The 15,763-nt window shown below is 43.7% G+C and overlaps 1 protein-coding gene across 1 annotated transcript in view; it reads left to right on the plus strand.

The window, feature by feature from the left end:
- LOC144694125 (uncharacterized) overlaps nt 1-6,980 on the plus strand; it is a 64,816-nt gene extending 57,836 nt beyond the window's left edge. Inside the window, exon 12 of the mRNA XM_078564481.1 lies at nt 3,947-6,980. Within this exon, the coding sequence (XP_078420607.1) occupies nt 3,947-3,957 (11 nt within the window). The 3' untranslated portion in view covers nt 3,958-6,980. The remainder of the gene's footprint in view (nt 1-3,946) is intronic.
- The last annotated feature ends 8,783 nt before the right edge of the window (nt 6,981-15,763 follow it).

Below are 15,763 nucleotides of genomic sequence, written 5' to 3' on the forward strand. Positions count from 1 at the left end.
GTGCTGACCAATTCTGCATGTGCAGATTTGAACTTAACTTTTAAAGAGATATTTTCTCTCATGGGCTTTTCCTGCACTGGTGGCTCTACTGTGCCCTGCACCTTTTATCTTCCATTGTACTTTGTACTAGGGGAAGGTAGCGGCATAGTGGTGATGTCACTGGACTAGTAATCAGAAGCTCAAACTCTGGGGATACAGGTTAAAATCACACCACAGCTGCTGGCAGGATTTAAAATTCAATTAATAAACCTGAAATATAAAGCTAGTCTCAGTAATGGTAACTATGAAATTATCATAAAATACCCATCTGGTTCACTAATGTCCCTTTAGGGAAGGAAATCTGCTGTCCTTACCTGGTCTGGCCTACATGTGACTCCAGATCAACCACAGCAATGTGGTTGACTCTGAAATGACCTAGCAAACCACTCAGTTCAAGAGCAATTAGGGATGGGCAGCAAATGCTGCTTCTTGCCAGTGACACTCATATCCCATGGAAGAAAAAAAACGTGTGTTATTGGGATCTGTATCTACATCCCTGTGTGTCCCCTGATGCTGTCCTGGGATCTGTACCTTTATGTCCCCCTCATACTGTCCTGGGATTTGTGTCTGTGCCTCTGTGTTCCCCTAACACTGTCCTGCTGGAGCATATACCACTGCCACATTCACATTGCTCTTTCTGCCCTGTGTGGAATCTCTCACTCTCTTAACTTTCCTCATGCCCTGCTGAACCCGAACCTGCTCTGCTTGGATTTGTACGTCAATGCCCAATTGCCCTGTGCTGGTCATTTACACGAGAATCAAAGCCAGGATTTCTGTTTAGCTCCCGGCACTTTTTGACGGGTAATTTTCATCCTCCTATCAATCTTAATTTTAAGAATAGTTTTGTCTTAGTTGTCGCCACTTTAGGTGTGTGCATTAGTGATGTTCTTGTAACTTCATTTTCAATAACAGAAATCTACTAACCATCTCCGATTTCTGCCCAACATTAAATCTCCCTGTCATTCCACGCCTTACAGTCAGACTCCTGTAGATAAGTGCTTCCATTGCCAGTCATTCGATCAACATTCAAAGTGTGACTCTATAGCAAAGTGGACAAAGCACTGTCAGCAATAACTCAGAGCAATACAAATCCTCATCTCAGGTAGCAGCCTCAAAGTAGCCAGGTTAGCAAACCTTAAAATGCTTGATAAAATTAAGTGAAGCTTTAAGTGAACTTTTTACACTAACAGATATTAGTGTTTGCAGTGGCAGTTGATCTTAACTCTGTATTTAGTGATGCTTCTAAATCTGGTGGTACTCGCACTAACCCTCCCCCCCTCGGTTTGTGTTTAGTGTGGATGAGCTGAATGTTTGCCAAGCATTCACCAAAAAAAAACTCCCTTAATTGGTTTAGAAATTAACGTGTTTTTAAAACTCGCCTCATTGCCCCAATCGAAGGCAGTGACAACCTGACTGATGAGTTCAGCGAGTGATTTCTCTGACAGAATTCAGCATGCCAATCCTTTCTCTATACCTAGTGGGAAGTAACTTAGGGAATCAATCAAACTCCCTGCTTAGGTGTTGAACGTCCCTGCTCGAACCTGGAACTCAGCTTCCTCCGACGGAGATCAGCTTTAACATGGCCACTGTCACTCCCACTTTGCTACTCGACAGTATAGCTATGGTTGCTGTCCTATCACTCCCTTCACCAAGCTCTGCCCATTCCTCGTCTAATCGACTTCAACATCTGTCCTTCCTCAGTGATTCTCCGCTTGTACCATTCTCCCTAACTTCCTCCAGTGTTTTGCTCCTTTTTGATTAATTCTCAGAATGTGTGCACCACTGGAAAGGCTGCCATTTGTTGTCCTGTCCCTAGTTGCACAGGCAAAAGGTGGTAGTCAGGTCTTCCTCATTGATCCGCCAACAGTTTAATGCAACTAGGCTAATTCAAAGGAAAATTGACAGTTAAGCACATTGGCATGGGTCTGGAGTCACATATAGGCTCAGACTAGGTCAGGATGGCAGATTTCCTTAAGTGAAGAGCACCAATGAGCCAGTTGGGTTTTTACCACAATCCCAACAGCTTCATGGTCACTTTTACTGAGACCAGCTTTTTATTTAACATTGTCAAACTGCCAGAATGGAATTTGAATTTGTTCTCTGGATTAGTAAGTTTGCAGATGACACAAAGATTGGCCGGGTGGTTAACAGTGAGGTTGAGTGTCTTGGGCTACAGGAAGACATAGATGGAATGGTCAAATGGGCAGATAAGTGGCAGATGGAATTTAACCCTGAAAAGTGTGAGGTGATACACTTTGGAAGGAGTAATTTGACAAGGAAGTATTCAATGAACGGCATGGCACTGGGAAGTTCTGAGGAACAAAGGGACCTTGGCATGTGTGTCCATAGATCTCTGAAGGCACAGAGGCATGTTAGTGGGGTGGTGAAAAAGGCATATGGGACTCTTGCCTTTCTCAATCGAGGCTTGGATTACAAAAGTAGGGAGGTCGTGTTGGAGTTGTATAGAACCTTGGTGAGGCCACAGCTGGAGCACTGTGTGCAGTTCTGGTCGCCACATTATAGGAAGGATGTGATTGCACTGGAGGGGGTGTAGAGGAGATTCACCAGGACGTTGCCTGGGATGAAACATTTAAGTTATGAAGAGAGGTTGGATAGACTTGGGTTGTTTTCGTTGGAGCAGAGAAGACTGAGGGACGACCTGATCGAGGTGTACAAGATTGAGAGGCATGGACAGGGTGCATAGGGAGCAGCTGTTCCCCTTATTTGAAGGGTCAGTCACAAGGGAGCATAAGTTCTAGATGAAGGGCAGGAGGTTTAGGGGGAATGTGAGGAAAAACTTCTTTACCCAGAGGGTGGTGACGGTCTGGAATGCACTGCCTGGGAGGGTGGTGGAGGCGGGTTGCCTCACATCCTTTAAAAAGTACCTGGATGAGCACTTGGCACGTCATAACATTCAAGGCTATGGGCCAAGTGCTGGTAAATGAGATTAGGTAGGTAGGTCAGGTGTTTCTCACGTGTTGGTGCAGACTCGATGGGCCGAAGGGCCTCTTCTGCACTGTGATTCTGTGATTATTCGTGCAGGCTCCAGAGTACCTGTCCAGTACCACAGATACCACACTGTCGTATCCAGTGTTGGATTGCCCCTTGTTGCATCCTCTCCCCACCCCCACCTACATCACCAATGGCAGATACTCTTTTAGCCTCAGTGATCTTATCCTGTGAAACTGCTCCTCAGTCCCTCCCGCTTTCTCTTCCACCAAGCGGGTTGGTTTCTTCCTTCACTCTTTCTGTCTGACCTTTTTCCCCACTTTTGCACTGTTATGTTTTACCCACTGCCCCATAAAGTGCTCTGAGACATTGAGATATCTTTGTGTAACTGAAGAGTGCTGTAGGAATGTCAGTAAATAAAAACAAAAGTGCTGGAAGAACTCAGCAGGCAACGTCTGTGGGGAAAGAAACAGAGTTGACATTTCGAGTTCATTATAACTATTTCCCTCGGCACAGATGCTGCCAGACCTGCTGAATTTTTCCAGCACTTTTGTTTTTATTTCCAATCTCCGTCCACGGTATTTTGCTTTTATAGTAGAAATGTAAGTTATTGATCTGTGCTTAGGATTGAAAACTATTGTCATCGTGAGTATTTCAGCCTGGACTGTTCCCCTGATTAGAAATTTCCCTCTGCATGGATTTCACAGCAGCTTCCTCACAGTTTTAGAATGTATATGTTTCAAATCAAGTATGAGCCATGCTTTGTTCCCACTGCAGTATTTATCTACCAAGTGAAGGGATATAAATAGATCTGTAAAAGATAAGTTCATCAGTGAAGAAGCAATTTAGTCCAGTCTTCCAGGGATGATAAATGTACGTTGTAGTTATGTACAGATTGGGGTTTTATGTGAGTTAGTGAAATGACTCGAGCCTTACAACAAACTTCATTATTATACAGGATATCTTTGACTCGCTCAACTATGTCTCCTCAGAATGCCCACTACCCTTTGGAAGCTTCGCTAATGTGAGTTGGATCAAGACTGGCTGCAGACAATGATTTTCTGATGCATAATCTCAAAGGCAAACTACTTTTTACCAGGGTTCAGTTTGGGGTCAATGTTAAGCTCATTCCTCAAGAAAGCAAGGTGCAGGCCACCATTGGGGTTGAAAGTAGAAGATGAGAAATCATTTAATGATTAGTTGATGCCACACTTGGGTCTTAGAGATGCATAAGATTGTAGTAAGTTGGTGGAGGCTGAGGGAGGTGAGGCAATTCCCAGAATACAGAGTCAAATTGACTACTTATTGCAATTACGGGCTTTCTCAACCAGTGTAGAATGCCAGACCAGTATTCGGACAGTTGGGTCTTCCTCGTTGTCTTAAACAGTGTTATTGGTCTTTCCTCTGCTCACCCCAGCTCAGTAAATGTATTCCAGATATGACCAAATATTGAGTTGGTAGCAGCATTTATTTGCCAAATTTTTACTTTGCACGATTGTTCCGAGCACACTTCAGGTGTGATGTCTGACATTACGAACTGTATCAGTATGTATTTCTGTATGTTACCAACAGTTAAGGAATTGCCTTTGTTAATGTCATCCAGATTATTTTTGTAAATTCTTTTTAATTATGTTTAAAATTATTGCTTCTGACAATAAACTGATGAGATGCTGCTTAAAAATGGACTAGTGTTGGATACATTTCATTCTCCAGCACTTCCATAGACGTGTTCTCCACCTTTACCTTATTTATAATTGGTTCACTGATCCCCCCAGACAGCTCCTATTTTGATGAAGAAACATGGGCTGGCGACCTTGATTATGCAACAGAGGAAAAGAAATAATAACTTTACAATGCTGGAACATCCCTGGGTGTTTCACGGCCAATGAAGAATATCCGAAGTGTAGTCGCTGGCGTAATATGGAAACACAACAACTGATTTACTCACAGTAAGGTCAAACACAAACAGCAATGTGCTCATGATCAGATTATCTGTTTTATTGATATTGGTTGTGGGATAAATATTGATTAGGACACAAGGGAGAACTCAGACTATTTGATCTATCAAGCCTGCTCCACAGTCACAATGCTTGAAGCAGAATGAATAAACCCCACCGCCCCCAGCTGCAGCGTTGGAATCACCTAGGAGAGGAAACAGATGAAAAACCCCAGACCAGCCAGGAGAAAATCCATAAAACTGACTTCCAAACAGAAAATGACTTTCCCTTATTCATTATATCAGAACTCTTCATGATTTTAAAAACCTCTCTCCAATCACCTCTGCCCCTGTGGAAATAGCCAAGTCTTTACCCTTAACTAGAGTTACCCATCCTGGGAATTATCCCTGGTGAATCTAAACTGTCCACTCTCATTAGCTTTTATAATTGGATGCCCAAAGCAATCGCAGGTCTAACCAGTATTTTGTGCAAAGTTACTATTGCTTCATAACCCTTACCCAGCTCCTATTTTTAGAGTTTATTCTCGGTGATGTAGACATTGTGAATCAGGTTTCCATTTATTGTCCATTCCTAATTGTAGTGCTTCTCAACTTCTGTCTCCAATTCAGTCCCACACTCCTAATCTTTGTGCAGAAAGTTGCGGGGGGTGGGTGGGGGCAAGGAAGTGATGGGTCTGCTCCTGGACCTGGCCTGGCCCAGGAAACTATACTTCTGGGGTGGCTGCAGCCCAGGGGCACATAGGGAGGGAGGTCACTCTTGACTGTCGATCTCTCTCCCACGGTATTATCCACATTCAGATGATCGTGGAGAGGAAACACGAGTATACTTGGTGTCTTCTGAACTAGAGTGAACAACAGGAATAATAAAGTTTAATTTGTTGTTTCCTTTTATTAAAGAAACACTTTATATAAAAAAAAGTTTGGAGAGATGGGGGTGACCTCAAACCAATCAATTCTCTAAAGTGGCCACATGCTGTGTCAGGGAGCAGTTCAGAGTCAAGCGCATGAGTGTGGGACTGGATTCACATTTCAGCCCAGATCGGCTGAGAATGGCAGGTTTCCTTCCCTAAAAAGGGTATTAGTTACTGGATAACTAGACAGTTTGACAGCTTCATTGGTCACTTTTACAGATCCCATTTTTTTTTAATTGATTTGATGATTTGAATGCATGTTCTCTGGACTATATAATCACTACACAACCACACCCATTTATAAAACCCAAGTCTTATTTGTGCTTTTTTTTTTGCCTTTATCTAGTTGTACTTTCCGGAAATTGTTTTTGAATCACTGGGTCACCCTCACTGTTTGGCCTCGTTCTGTCACCTGTGAGCTCCAATCCTTGTTTCCCCTCTCAAAATACATTATCTCTGTTATCCATGTTCAGTCGCATCTGATGCCCAACTGCCCATTCTGTTGTCATGAAGCTATTAATATATATAATATTTTGGAAAATAATTATCTTTTAAAATAGAGGTTTAGCCTGTGGGTGTGTCTTAATTGGATTAAAGCCAGCTAGTCTGGGTGCTTTGTGTACTAGTTTTGAGATGTAAGAGAGGGAGCATGCATTTGCATTTTTTTGAATAGAGCATTCAAGAAGTGGGGTGAAAACTGACACCTATCTAGCAGATACCAAGCCATATGTTAATATTACCAATAAAATTAGTGCCATGAAAGGGGTTTCATTGTTAAAAGGTGACGTTCAAAGAGGCTGGTGAGACAATGAGAATTTGAATTCAATCAGCAGTGGTAGGTATAGCTTCAGCAATTTTCGGGTGTGCAGAGCAGAAACAATGAGATCAAATGGCAGCTGTAAGCCTCTAACTGGGTCCACAGGAACCAAAGTGAAAACCTCGTTTTGAATTCATACGGTGAAAATGCTTTGCCTGGTGTTTGGTTAAGTCTATGAGTTGCTGTTGCCTTAATGGAGATTAGTTTGGGAATTTGTTAAAAGTTATGATGGTTATTTGTAGCTATGTGTATATATATTTTTAACCTGTGTAAATTAATAAAATGTTTCATTTAGTTTAATGTGAAACCTCGAACTGATGGTCTAATTCCTGAATTTAGAGTTGCATCTCAAACATAACACCTTAAAATTATAAGTTATGACAGTTATTTAATTTTCCCTCTGGGATTTTTAAATAACTCCTCTTCCCCAACCACATCAGTCATAACACTGTTAATCATTTAGGTTCCCTTGGAGACTCTGCTTCTAAGAGGCATGCTTAATAGCCCCAGCTTCCAACAATGCTAAGCTGTGGCCCTGCCAAAGCGTTCATATCTTCAAGTGGAAGGTTCCGGTGGACTGTGTCTTTAAATATGGTGCAATGTTTCCTGGACGCTGGGTCTCAGCAGAGTAATGATTTGTGCACTCCACCCAAAACAGTGACTGAAGTCCCTGAATATTACCTCAGGCACTGGTTCAGGTGAGGCGGACAATCCACATAGAATCTTCCAGAAATAACGGCCTCCTCTCTGCAAAATTATCTGACCGATTTCCCTTCAATGAATAAACAATTTCTCCGTCAAATCTCCGTTACGCAAATTTCAAGTCGAGTACTTTGTTTCTTGAATAATTCAACTGACCCAGTGGTGTATAATGTTACTGAAATGTGCTTTTATTTTAACTTGTTAGATTTCATGAATAAATGTAAGGATCGTGTGGTTAGAAATAAAATAATTCCTGTGTAATTAGAAGACAACGACATCCCCCTCAGCCATGGTTCATTAGATACAGACACGGCTGGTGTGATTGCTGGTCAATTTACTACTGCTCAGGATTCTCTAACTTAGCTCTTATACACACCCGATTACTGCCTGAATTTCCGCTGGAAATTGGACATGGGGTAACAGCAGGCAGTGCTCACTTGCCTAGGATGATAATTGGGTGAGGAATCGGAGGAGAATTGATAAACACAATACCTTTGAGAGAGAGGATGGGATTGGATCATTATTCTCTCCTGGAGAAACAATGACCTGTGGTTACTCGAGAGGGGGGTGAGTTTTACTTGTGCTCTTTAAGGGAGAACGTCATTGGGGTAATTGGTGAAAGGGGAAAAATTATAAAAAGGACACTTTAAATACATGAATAGGATGGGAATAGAGGGACACGGACCCCGGAAGTGCAAAATGTTTTAGTTGACGGGCAATATGATCGGCGCAGGCTTGGAGGGCTGAAGGGCCTGTTCCTGTGCTGTACTTTTCTTTGTTCTTTGTTCTTTATTGATTTTTCCATGGTGATGAGAGTGAGTTATTGCTGCATGGTTAATCCATTGAGGTTTCTCCGTAATGATTTTTCAGTTTGGATGACATTGCCCATCTAAACTGCAAAGAATCACTGCCTTGCACCATCTTAAGTAGCACTAAATGCCAGGGACATTTGCGTCCATGCGGTTTGTATACCCTTTTGAGCTGGTTATTGTAATAATTTACAGCAACAGCTAAAGCATCTTTAACATAGTATTTTCCGAGGTTTTTCACAGGAACACTAGTTGAAAATTTGACACCAAACCATTTGCAAAGTGTAGAAGAGGCAACCAAATATTTAGCCAAAGAGGAAGCAGTTAGGAGAATGGAGAGGCCAGAGAGGTTTAGAGGGGGAATCCCAGGGCTTAAGGCCCAGGCAGCTAAAGGCTGAAAGAAAGAGGCCAGAATCAGAGGAACGCAGAGACCTCAGAGGGTTGTCAGGCTGAACGAGATTACAGAGCTCGGGTGGATCAAGAACATGGAGGGATTTGAAAATCAGGATAAGAATGATAAAATCGAGGCATTGTGAACTGAGCGTTATGTAGACCAGAGGGCACACATGGACAGTATTTGACGCGAGTTAGGCACACCCAAGTTTTGGATGAGCTAAAGTTTACGAAGGGTACAAGGTGAAAGGCCAGTCAGGAGAGAGTAGAAATAGTTAATATACATTGAGTGACGTGACCGGTGCAGTGGAAATGGCTGGTGAGGATGGGTTCGATACTCAACAGTCCCTGGGGGAAATTCAATACTAGTTGTCATGAACCTGTAGAATTACACCATAACGCTGGACACAATTCCATTTGGGAAAACCTCAATTAATTTACGCAGTAAGATGGAAGGGTCTAGGCAAGAGTACAAGGTGCTACTCATGAAAAATCAATTTGTTTGAGGCCTGCGTGCTGCTCCCAGGATCATTAGGAAAAGGGGGAGGCCATTTCAGTCCCTCGAGCCTGCTTCACCATTCAGTGAGATCATGGCTCATCTGCAACTGAACTCCATTTGCGGAGTAGTCACTGAGTACACGATGACTATGCAGCTATACCTTAACAATATGTAATGGGAAGATGAACGTGTATTTTCTGGATGTGAAGGCAGCTGTGAGAGTTGGTGTCAAACCTGAAGCTTCAACCTTGGGAAAAGACCAAAACACTCCTGAATGTTCATTGTCCTTCCTCCGCCTCCCCTGAAGGTAGTGAGATTAGGGTTCTACTGAGGCAGACTCTCCCTCTTATTATCCCCCCTTAAAAAAGACGTGTATAGAGAGAGAGAGAGAGATTTCATATCTCAAAGTCCTTTACAGCCAGTGAAGTACTTTTTGAAGTCACTCTTGTAATGTAGAGAATACAGCAGCCACTTTGAACACAGCAAGATCCCATAAACAACAATGTAACCAGATAATCTGTTGTTTTGTGATGTTGATTGAGGGATAACCAGTTTGAAGAAGAGTCATACGGACTCGAAACGTTAACTCTGTCTTTCTCTCCACAGATGCTGTCAGACCTGCTGAGTTTTTCCAGCAATTTTTGTTTTTGCTTTTGTTTGGGATAACGCCCCTGCTCCTCTTCGAAATAATGCCATGGGATCTTTTCCATCAATACAGGCCGGCAACCCTAATAACAAGAGCAGCCATTTTAAAAATCAAATCAAACCACATTATCTTAACGACCGCAATGCTTGTTACTCAAATGCCAATAATAATGAAAAACAAGACATTTACGTTTCAACATATTTTAAAAGGTTTTTACAAAAAGATTGTACTTTTGAGAGAGTATCATTCAATTAACAATGTTAATAAAAGTTTTAAAAAACCAAACAAGCCATTTAATTGCCAATAAAATGTTTTTTACTGATTAAGGTCTGGAACTGTATGAGTCCTTAATGAGCTGTGGAGTCTTTAACAGATCCCTGTTTAATGTCTCATCCTAAAGACAGCACCTCCACCAGTGCAGCACTCCTCAAAGCTTTCCGCCTTGATCTTTGTGCTCACGCCCTGGAGCAGCACCTGAATCCAGAACCTTGTGCCTGAGGCAAGTGTGCTGCCCACCCCATACCACAGCTGACAGGACAGACGGACTGTCTATCATGGTAAAGCCCTGGTCCTAATCAGTGTCTACAATTTGACAAATATAATCACTGAATTATGATCAGGAGCCAGAAAAGAGCTGAATTTCCAAACTATGGTTATTAAAGTCTACTGTAATACACCAAGTGTCACTGCAGCTGAGATTAGCTAACTCTTCATTGACAGTCAATGTTTTGGGTCAGTTATAAACCGCCATTATCATTGGGATACCCTAGAACGTTCATTCAACATTATTTAGGCTTTTATAAAAATAAAAATTGAGAATCTAGGGACCAAAGCCCAAAATGCAGGACACAATGTAAAATAGGCGGGGTGGGGGTGGGGTTCCAAAGTTTCGAGGCTTTGGGAAAGACTGTTGGGGGAGGGGCTCCATGGCCTCCTAGGGATCCATGAGAAGGTTTGAAAGATTTGTTCCCATTCGCTCGCAATGCTGCTTCTCCGGGTATCAGAGATATCGAGGTGAAGGCTCTGGTGAATACAGACAGCTCTGATTCTGTAACAGTAAAAGCTTTGGTCTCTTTTTGAGCAACCTGCTGATACAAAGTTAGATTTTCAGCAGTAATCTTAGTGAAAGGTTTGAGCTGACAAATGACAAGTAACATTCACGCCACACAAGTGCCAGGCAATGATCATCTCCAACAAGAGAGAATCTAACCATCGCCCCTTGACATTCAATGGCATTACCATTACTGAATTTCCCACTATCAATATCATGGGGGTTACCATTGACCAGAAACTGAACTGGACTAGTTACAACAGGTCAAAGGCTAAGAATCCTGCAGCAAGTAACCCACCTCGTGACTCCCCAAAGCCTGTCCACTGTCTACAAGGCACAAGTCAGGAATGTGATGGAATACTCCCCACTTGCCTGGATGAGTGCAGCTCCAACAACACTCAAGAAGCTCAACACCATCCAGAACAAAGCAGACCACTTGATTGGCACCACATCCACAAACGTTCACTTCCTCCACAACTGAAGCACAGTAGCAACAGTGTGTACCATCTACAAGATGCACTGCAGGAATTCACCAAGGCTCCTTAGCACCTTCCAAACCCATGACCACTGCCACCTAGGAGGACAAGGGCGGCAGATAGTTGGGAGCACCACCATCTTGAAGTTTCCCTCCAAGTCACTCACCATCCTGACTTGGAAATATATCGCTGTTCCTTTACTGTCACTGGGTCAAAATCCTGGAACTCCCTCCCTAACAGCACTGTGGGTGTACCTACACCACATGGACTGCAGCGGTTCAGGAAGGCAGCTCACCACCACCTTCTCAAGGGCAATTCGGGATAAACAAGTGCAGAATAATTAAGGGAAGCCAGCATGGATTCATCAAGAGAAAATCATGTTTAACTAACTTGCTGGAGTTTTGTGAGGAGATAACGGAGAAGGTTGATAAGGGAAACACTGTTGATGTGGTGTACATGGATTTTCAAAAGGCTTTTGATACAGTGCCACACAACAGACTTGTGAGCAAAATTCTAGGTAATGGAATAAATGGGAAAGTAGGCACTTGGATAAGAAATTGGCTGAGTGACAGGAAGCAGAGAGTACTTTTCAGATTGGGGGAAGGTTTGTAGTGGAGTTCCACAGCAGTCAGTGTTGGGACCCTTGCTCTTCCTGATATATATTAATGACATAGACTGTGGTGTGCAGGGCATGATTTCAAAATTTGCAGATGATACAAAAATTGGAAATGTTGTCAGCTGTGATGAGGATAGTCTTGAACTTCAAAAGGACATAGACATGTTGGTGGATTATGCAGACAAGTGGCAGGTGTAGCTCAATGCAGAGAAGTGTGAGGTGACAAAAACAGAAAATGCTGGAAAAACTCAGCAGGTCTGACAGCATCTGTGGAGAGAGAAACAGAGTTAACGTTACAAGTCCATGTGACCCTTCTTCAGAGATACAGAGAACTAAAAATTTATACTGTTTAAGGGGGTGGAGTAGGTGAAGCTGGATAGAAGGCCAGAGATAGGTGGGTGCAAAGGAGAGATTGACAAAGATGTCATGAACAAAAGGACAAAGGGGTGTTAATGGTAGGGGTAATAGCTAAAAAAGGTGCTGATAGTGGCATTAAGGTAAGAAAGCAGAATGTAACTAATAGCAGGACATGTGTGAGGTGATTCGTTTTGGCGGGAAAGATATGGTGAGACAATATAAAATAAAGGGAGAGCCTCTAAAGGAGGTAGAGGAGCAGAGAGACCTCAGTGTATATGTACATAGGTCATTGAAGGTGGCAGGGCATGTTGAGAGAGTAGTTAATAAAGCATATAGTATCTTAGGCTTTATTAATAGGGGCATTGAATACAAGAACTTGTATAAGACACTAGTTAGGCTTCATTTTTTAAAAATTCATTCATGGGATGTGGACATCGCAGCATTTATTGCCCATCCCTAGTTGCCCTTGAGAAGGTGGTGCTGAGCTGTCTTCTTGAATCGCTGCAGTCCATGTGGTGTAGGTACACCCACAGTGCTGTTAGGGAGTTCCAGGATTTTGACCCAGTGACAGTGAAGGAACGGCGATATATTTCCAAGTCAGGATGGTGAGTGGCTTGGAGGGGAACTTCCAGGTGGTGGTGTTCCCATCTATCTGCTGCCCTTGTCCTTCTAGATGGTACTGGTCGTGGGTTTGGAAGGTGCTGTCGAAGGAGCCTTGGTGAATTCCTGCAGTGCATCTTGTAGATGGTACACACACTGCTGCTACTATGTGTCAGTGGTGGAGGGAGTGAATGTTTGTGGATGTGGTGCCAATCAAACGGGCTGCTTTGTCCTGGACGGTGTCGAACTTCTTGAGTGTTGTGGGAGCTGCACTCATCTAGGCAAATGGAGAGTATTCCATCCCACTCCTGACTTGTGCCTTGGAGATGGTGGACAGGCTTTGGGGAGTCAGGAGGTGAGTTACTTGTCACAGGATTCCAAGCCTCTGACCTGCTCTTGTAGCCACAGTATTTATATGGCTAGTCCAGTTCAGTCTCTAGTCAATGGTAACCCCAGGATGTTGATAATGGGGGATTCAGTGATAATAATGCCATTGAGCGTCAAGGGGAGATGGTTAGATTCTCTCTTGTTGGAGATGATCATTGCCTGGCACTTGTGTGGCATGAATGTTACTTGCCACTTGTCAGTCCAGATCTTGCTGCATTTGGACATGGACTGCTTCAGTCAAACCGGGCATCAGTGAACAGGTAATTGCTAAGCAAGTGCTGCTTGATAGCATTGTTGATGACCCCTTCCATCACTTTACTGATGATGGAGAATAGACTGATGGGGCGGTAATTGGCCAGGTTGGATTTGTCCTGCTTTTTGCGTACAGGACATACCTGGGCAATTTTCCACATAGCCGGGTAGGTGCCAGTGTTGTAGCTGTACTGGAACAGTACATTGCTCATCTGGAATACTGTGTCCAGTTCTGGGCACCATTCTTGAGGAAGGATGTGAAGGCATTGGAGAGGGTACAGAGGAGATTCACAAGAATGATTCCTAGGGTGAAGAACTGTAGCTATGGGGATAGATCGGAGAGGTTGGGACTGTTTTACTTGGAGAAAAAAAGACTGAGAGGACACTTGATGGAGGTATTCAAGATCCTGAGGGGTATGGACAGGGTAAATAGTGAGAAATTGTTCCCACTCAAGAGAGCATCAAGAACTAGAGGGCACAGATTCAAAATAATTGGCAAAAGGAGTATATGTGACGTGAGGAAAGATTTTTCACCCAGGGAGTGGTTGGAGTCTGGAACAAACTTCCTGAAAGGGTGGTGGAGGCAGGTTTGATCGAGATATTCAAAAAGGAATTTGGATTGTTACCTGAAAAGAGAGAATGTGCAAGGTTACGGGGATAAGGCAGGGGAGCGGGACTAGGCAGAATGTTCTTTCAGGGAGCCAGTGCAGACTCAATGGGCCAAATGCCCTCCTTCTGTACTGTAAAGATTCTGTGATACTGTAATTGTAGAATTAATTTATGACAGAAAACGTGTGTCACTGGAGGCCATGGAATTTTTATATCACTGGCAAAAGGCCTCGCTATTGAAAAGGGGGTGGGAACTCCCTGTGTGAAGAGTGGGAGACAGGGAGACGGGTAGGGGAGATGGGGTGGGGTCAGTCAGTATTCAATATAATTGATACACCCATCGGGGAAGATCCTAATTCCTCCATTTTAGTTGTTATTTGATCCCAGGATTTTTTCTTCCACTCCTCCTGTGACTTTATTACACGTTGATCACTTGAAGTGAAAAGGAATTCCCTGATACCAGTTCTCTTCTTTCACGTTCCCTTTTTCTGCCCACAGTTACATCAAAGTAACATTTTCACAGAATCACAGACTGGATACAGCACAGAGGAGGTTATTGAGCCCATTGTGTCCCCACCGGCTCTCCGAGCAATTCACCTAGTGCCATTCTCCCCATAACCCTGCACATTCTTCCTTTTCAAATAACTGTTTGACCCTCTTGAATACCTCGAATGAGTCGGCCTCCACCACACTCTCAGGGCCTGCACTCTGCATCCGAATCGCTCAGTGTGTGAAAACCTTTTTCCTCATGTCGCCATTGCTTCTTTTGCCAATTACCTTCAATCTGTGCCCTTTGATTCTCAATCCCTCTAACATGGTGAACAGCTTCTCCCTATCTGCTCTGTCCAGACCCCTCATGATTTAGAACAGCTCTATCAAATCTCCTCTCAGCCTTCTTCTCTCCAAGGAGAACATTCCCAAACTCTCCAATCTATCCATGGAACTGAAGTTCCCCATCCTTGGAACCATTCTCATGAATCTTTTCTGTATTTTCTCTAATGCCTTCACATCTTTCCTGAAGTGTGGCCCAGAACTGGACCCAATACTCCAGTTGAGGCAAAACCAGTGATTCATACAGACTTATAACTTCATTGAGGTAACTATTTCTACATCCTTAACAACTAGATGGTCACTTCCCAGGCACCTGGAATCCACGGTAAGTCTCTTTGAACTTTTGTCCTAACTCATGATGTTGCAGTGAATGAAGGTAAAGGTTGGTGTTGGGGATCTGCTGGAACTCAGCCAGCTCTGGCTGCACAGCATTAGCTCCCAGGTTTCCTGCTGCTTGTCCAAACATCACCACCCTCCCCATTGGAGCATCTGGTTGTAATGATACCCGGAGGGCAATGAGATGGAGCAGAGATGAGCGGAACTCATTTAGGGTCCATTAATAAGCCCGGCTGGATACTGCAGTCATGTCTACATAAGCTTTCAGCTAAGACACGCATAGAAACACCTTCTCACTCATACAGTGATATCGCCACAGAGACGCACTCACACCCTCGCACAGTTGCACTCACCCCCTCGCACAGACGCACTCACCCCCTCGCACAGACGCACTCACCCCCTCGCACAGACGCACTCACCCCCTCGCACACTCGCAGACGCACTCACCCCCTCGCACACTCGCAGACGCACTCACCCCCTCGCACAGACGCATTCACCCCCTCGCACAGACGCACTCACCCCCTCG

This window comes from Cetorhinus maximus, chromosome 19, assembly GCF_964194155.1.
Source record: "Cetorhinus maximus chromosome 19, sCetMax3.hap1.1, whole genome shotgun sequence".
Taxonomy (NCBI): Eukaryota; Metazoa; Chordata; class Chondrichthyes; order Lamniformes; family Cetorhinidae; genus Cetorhinus; species Cetorhinus maximus.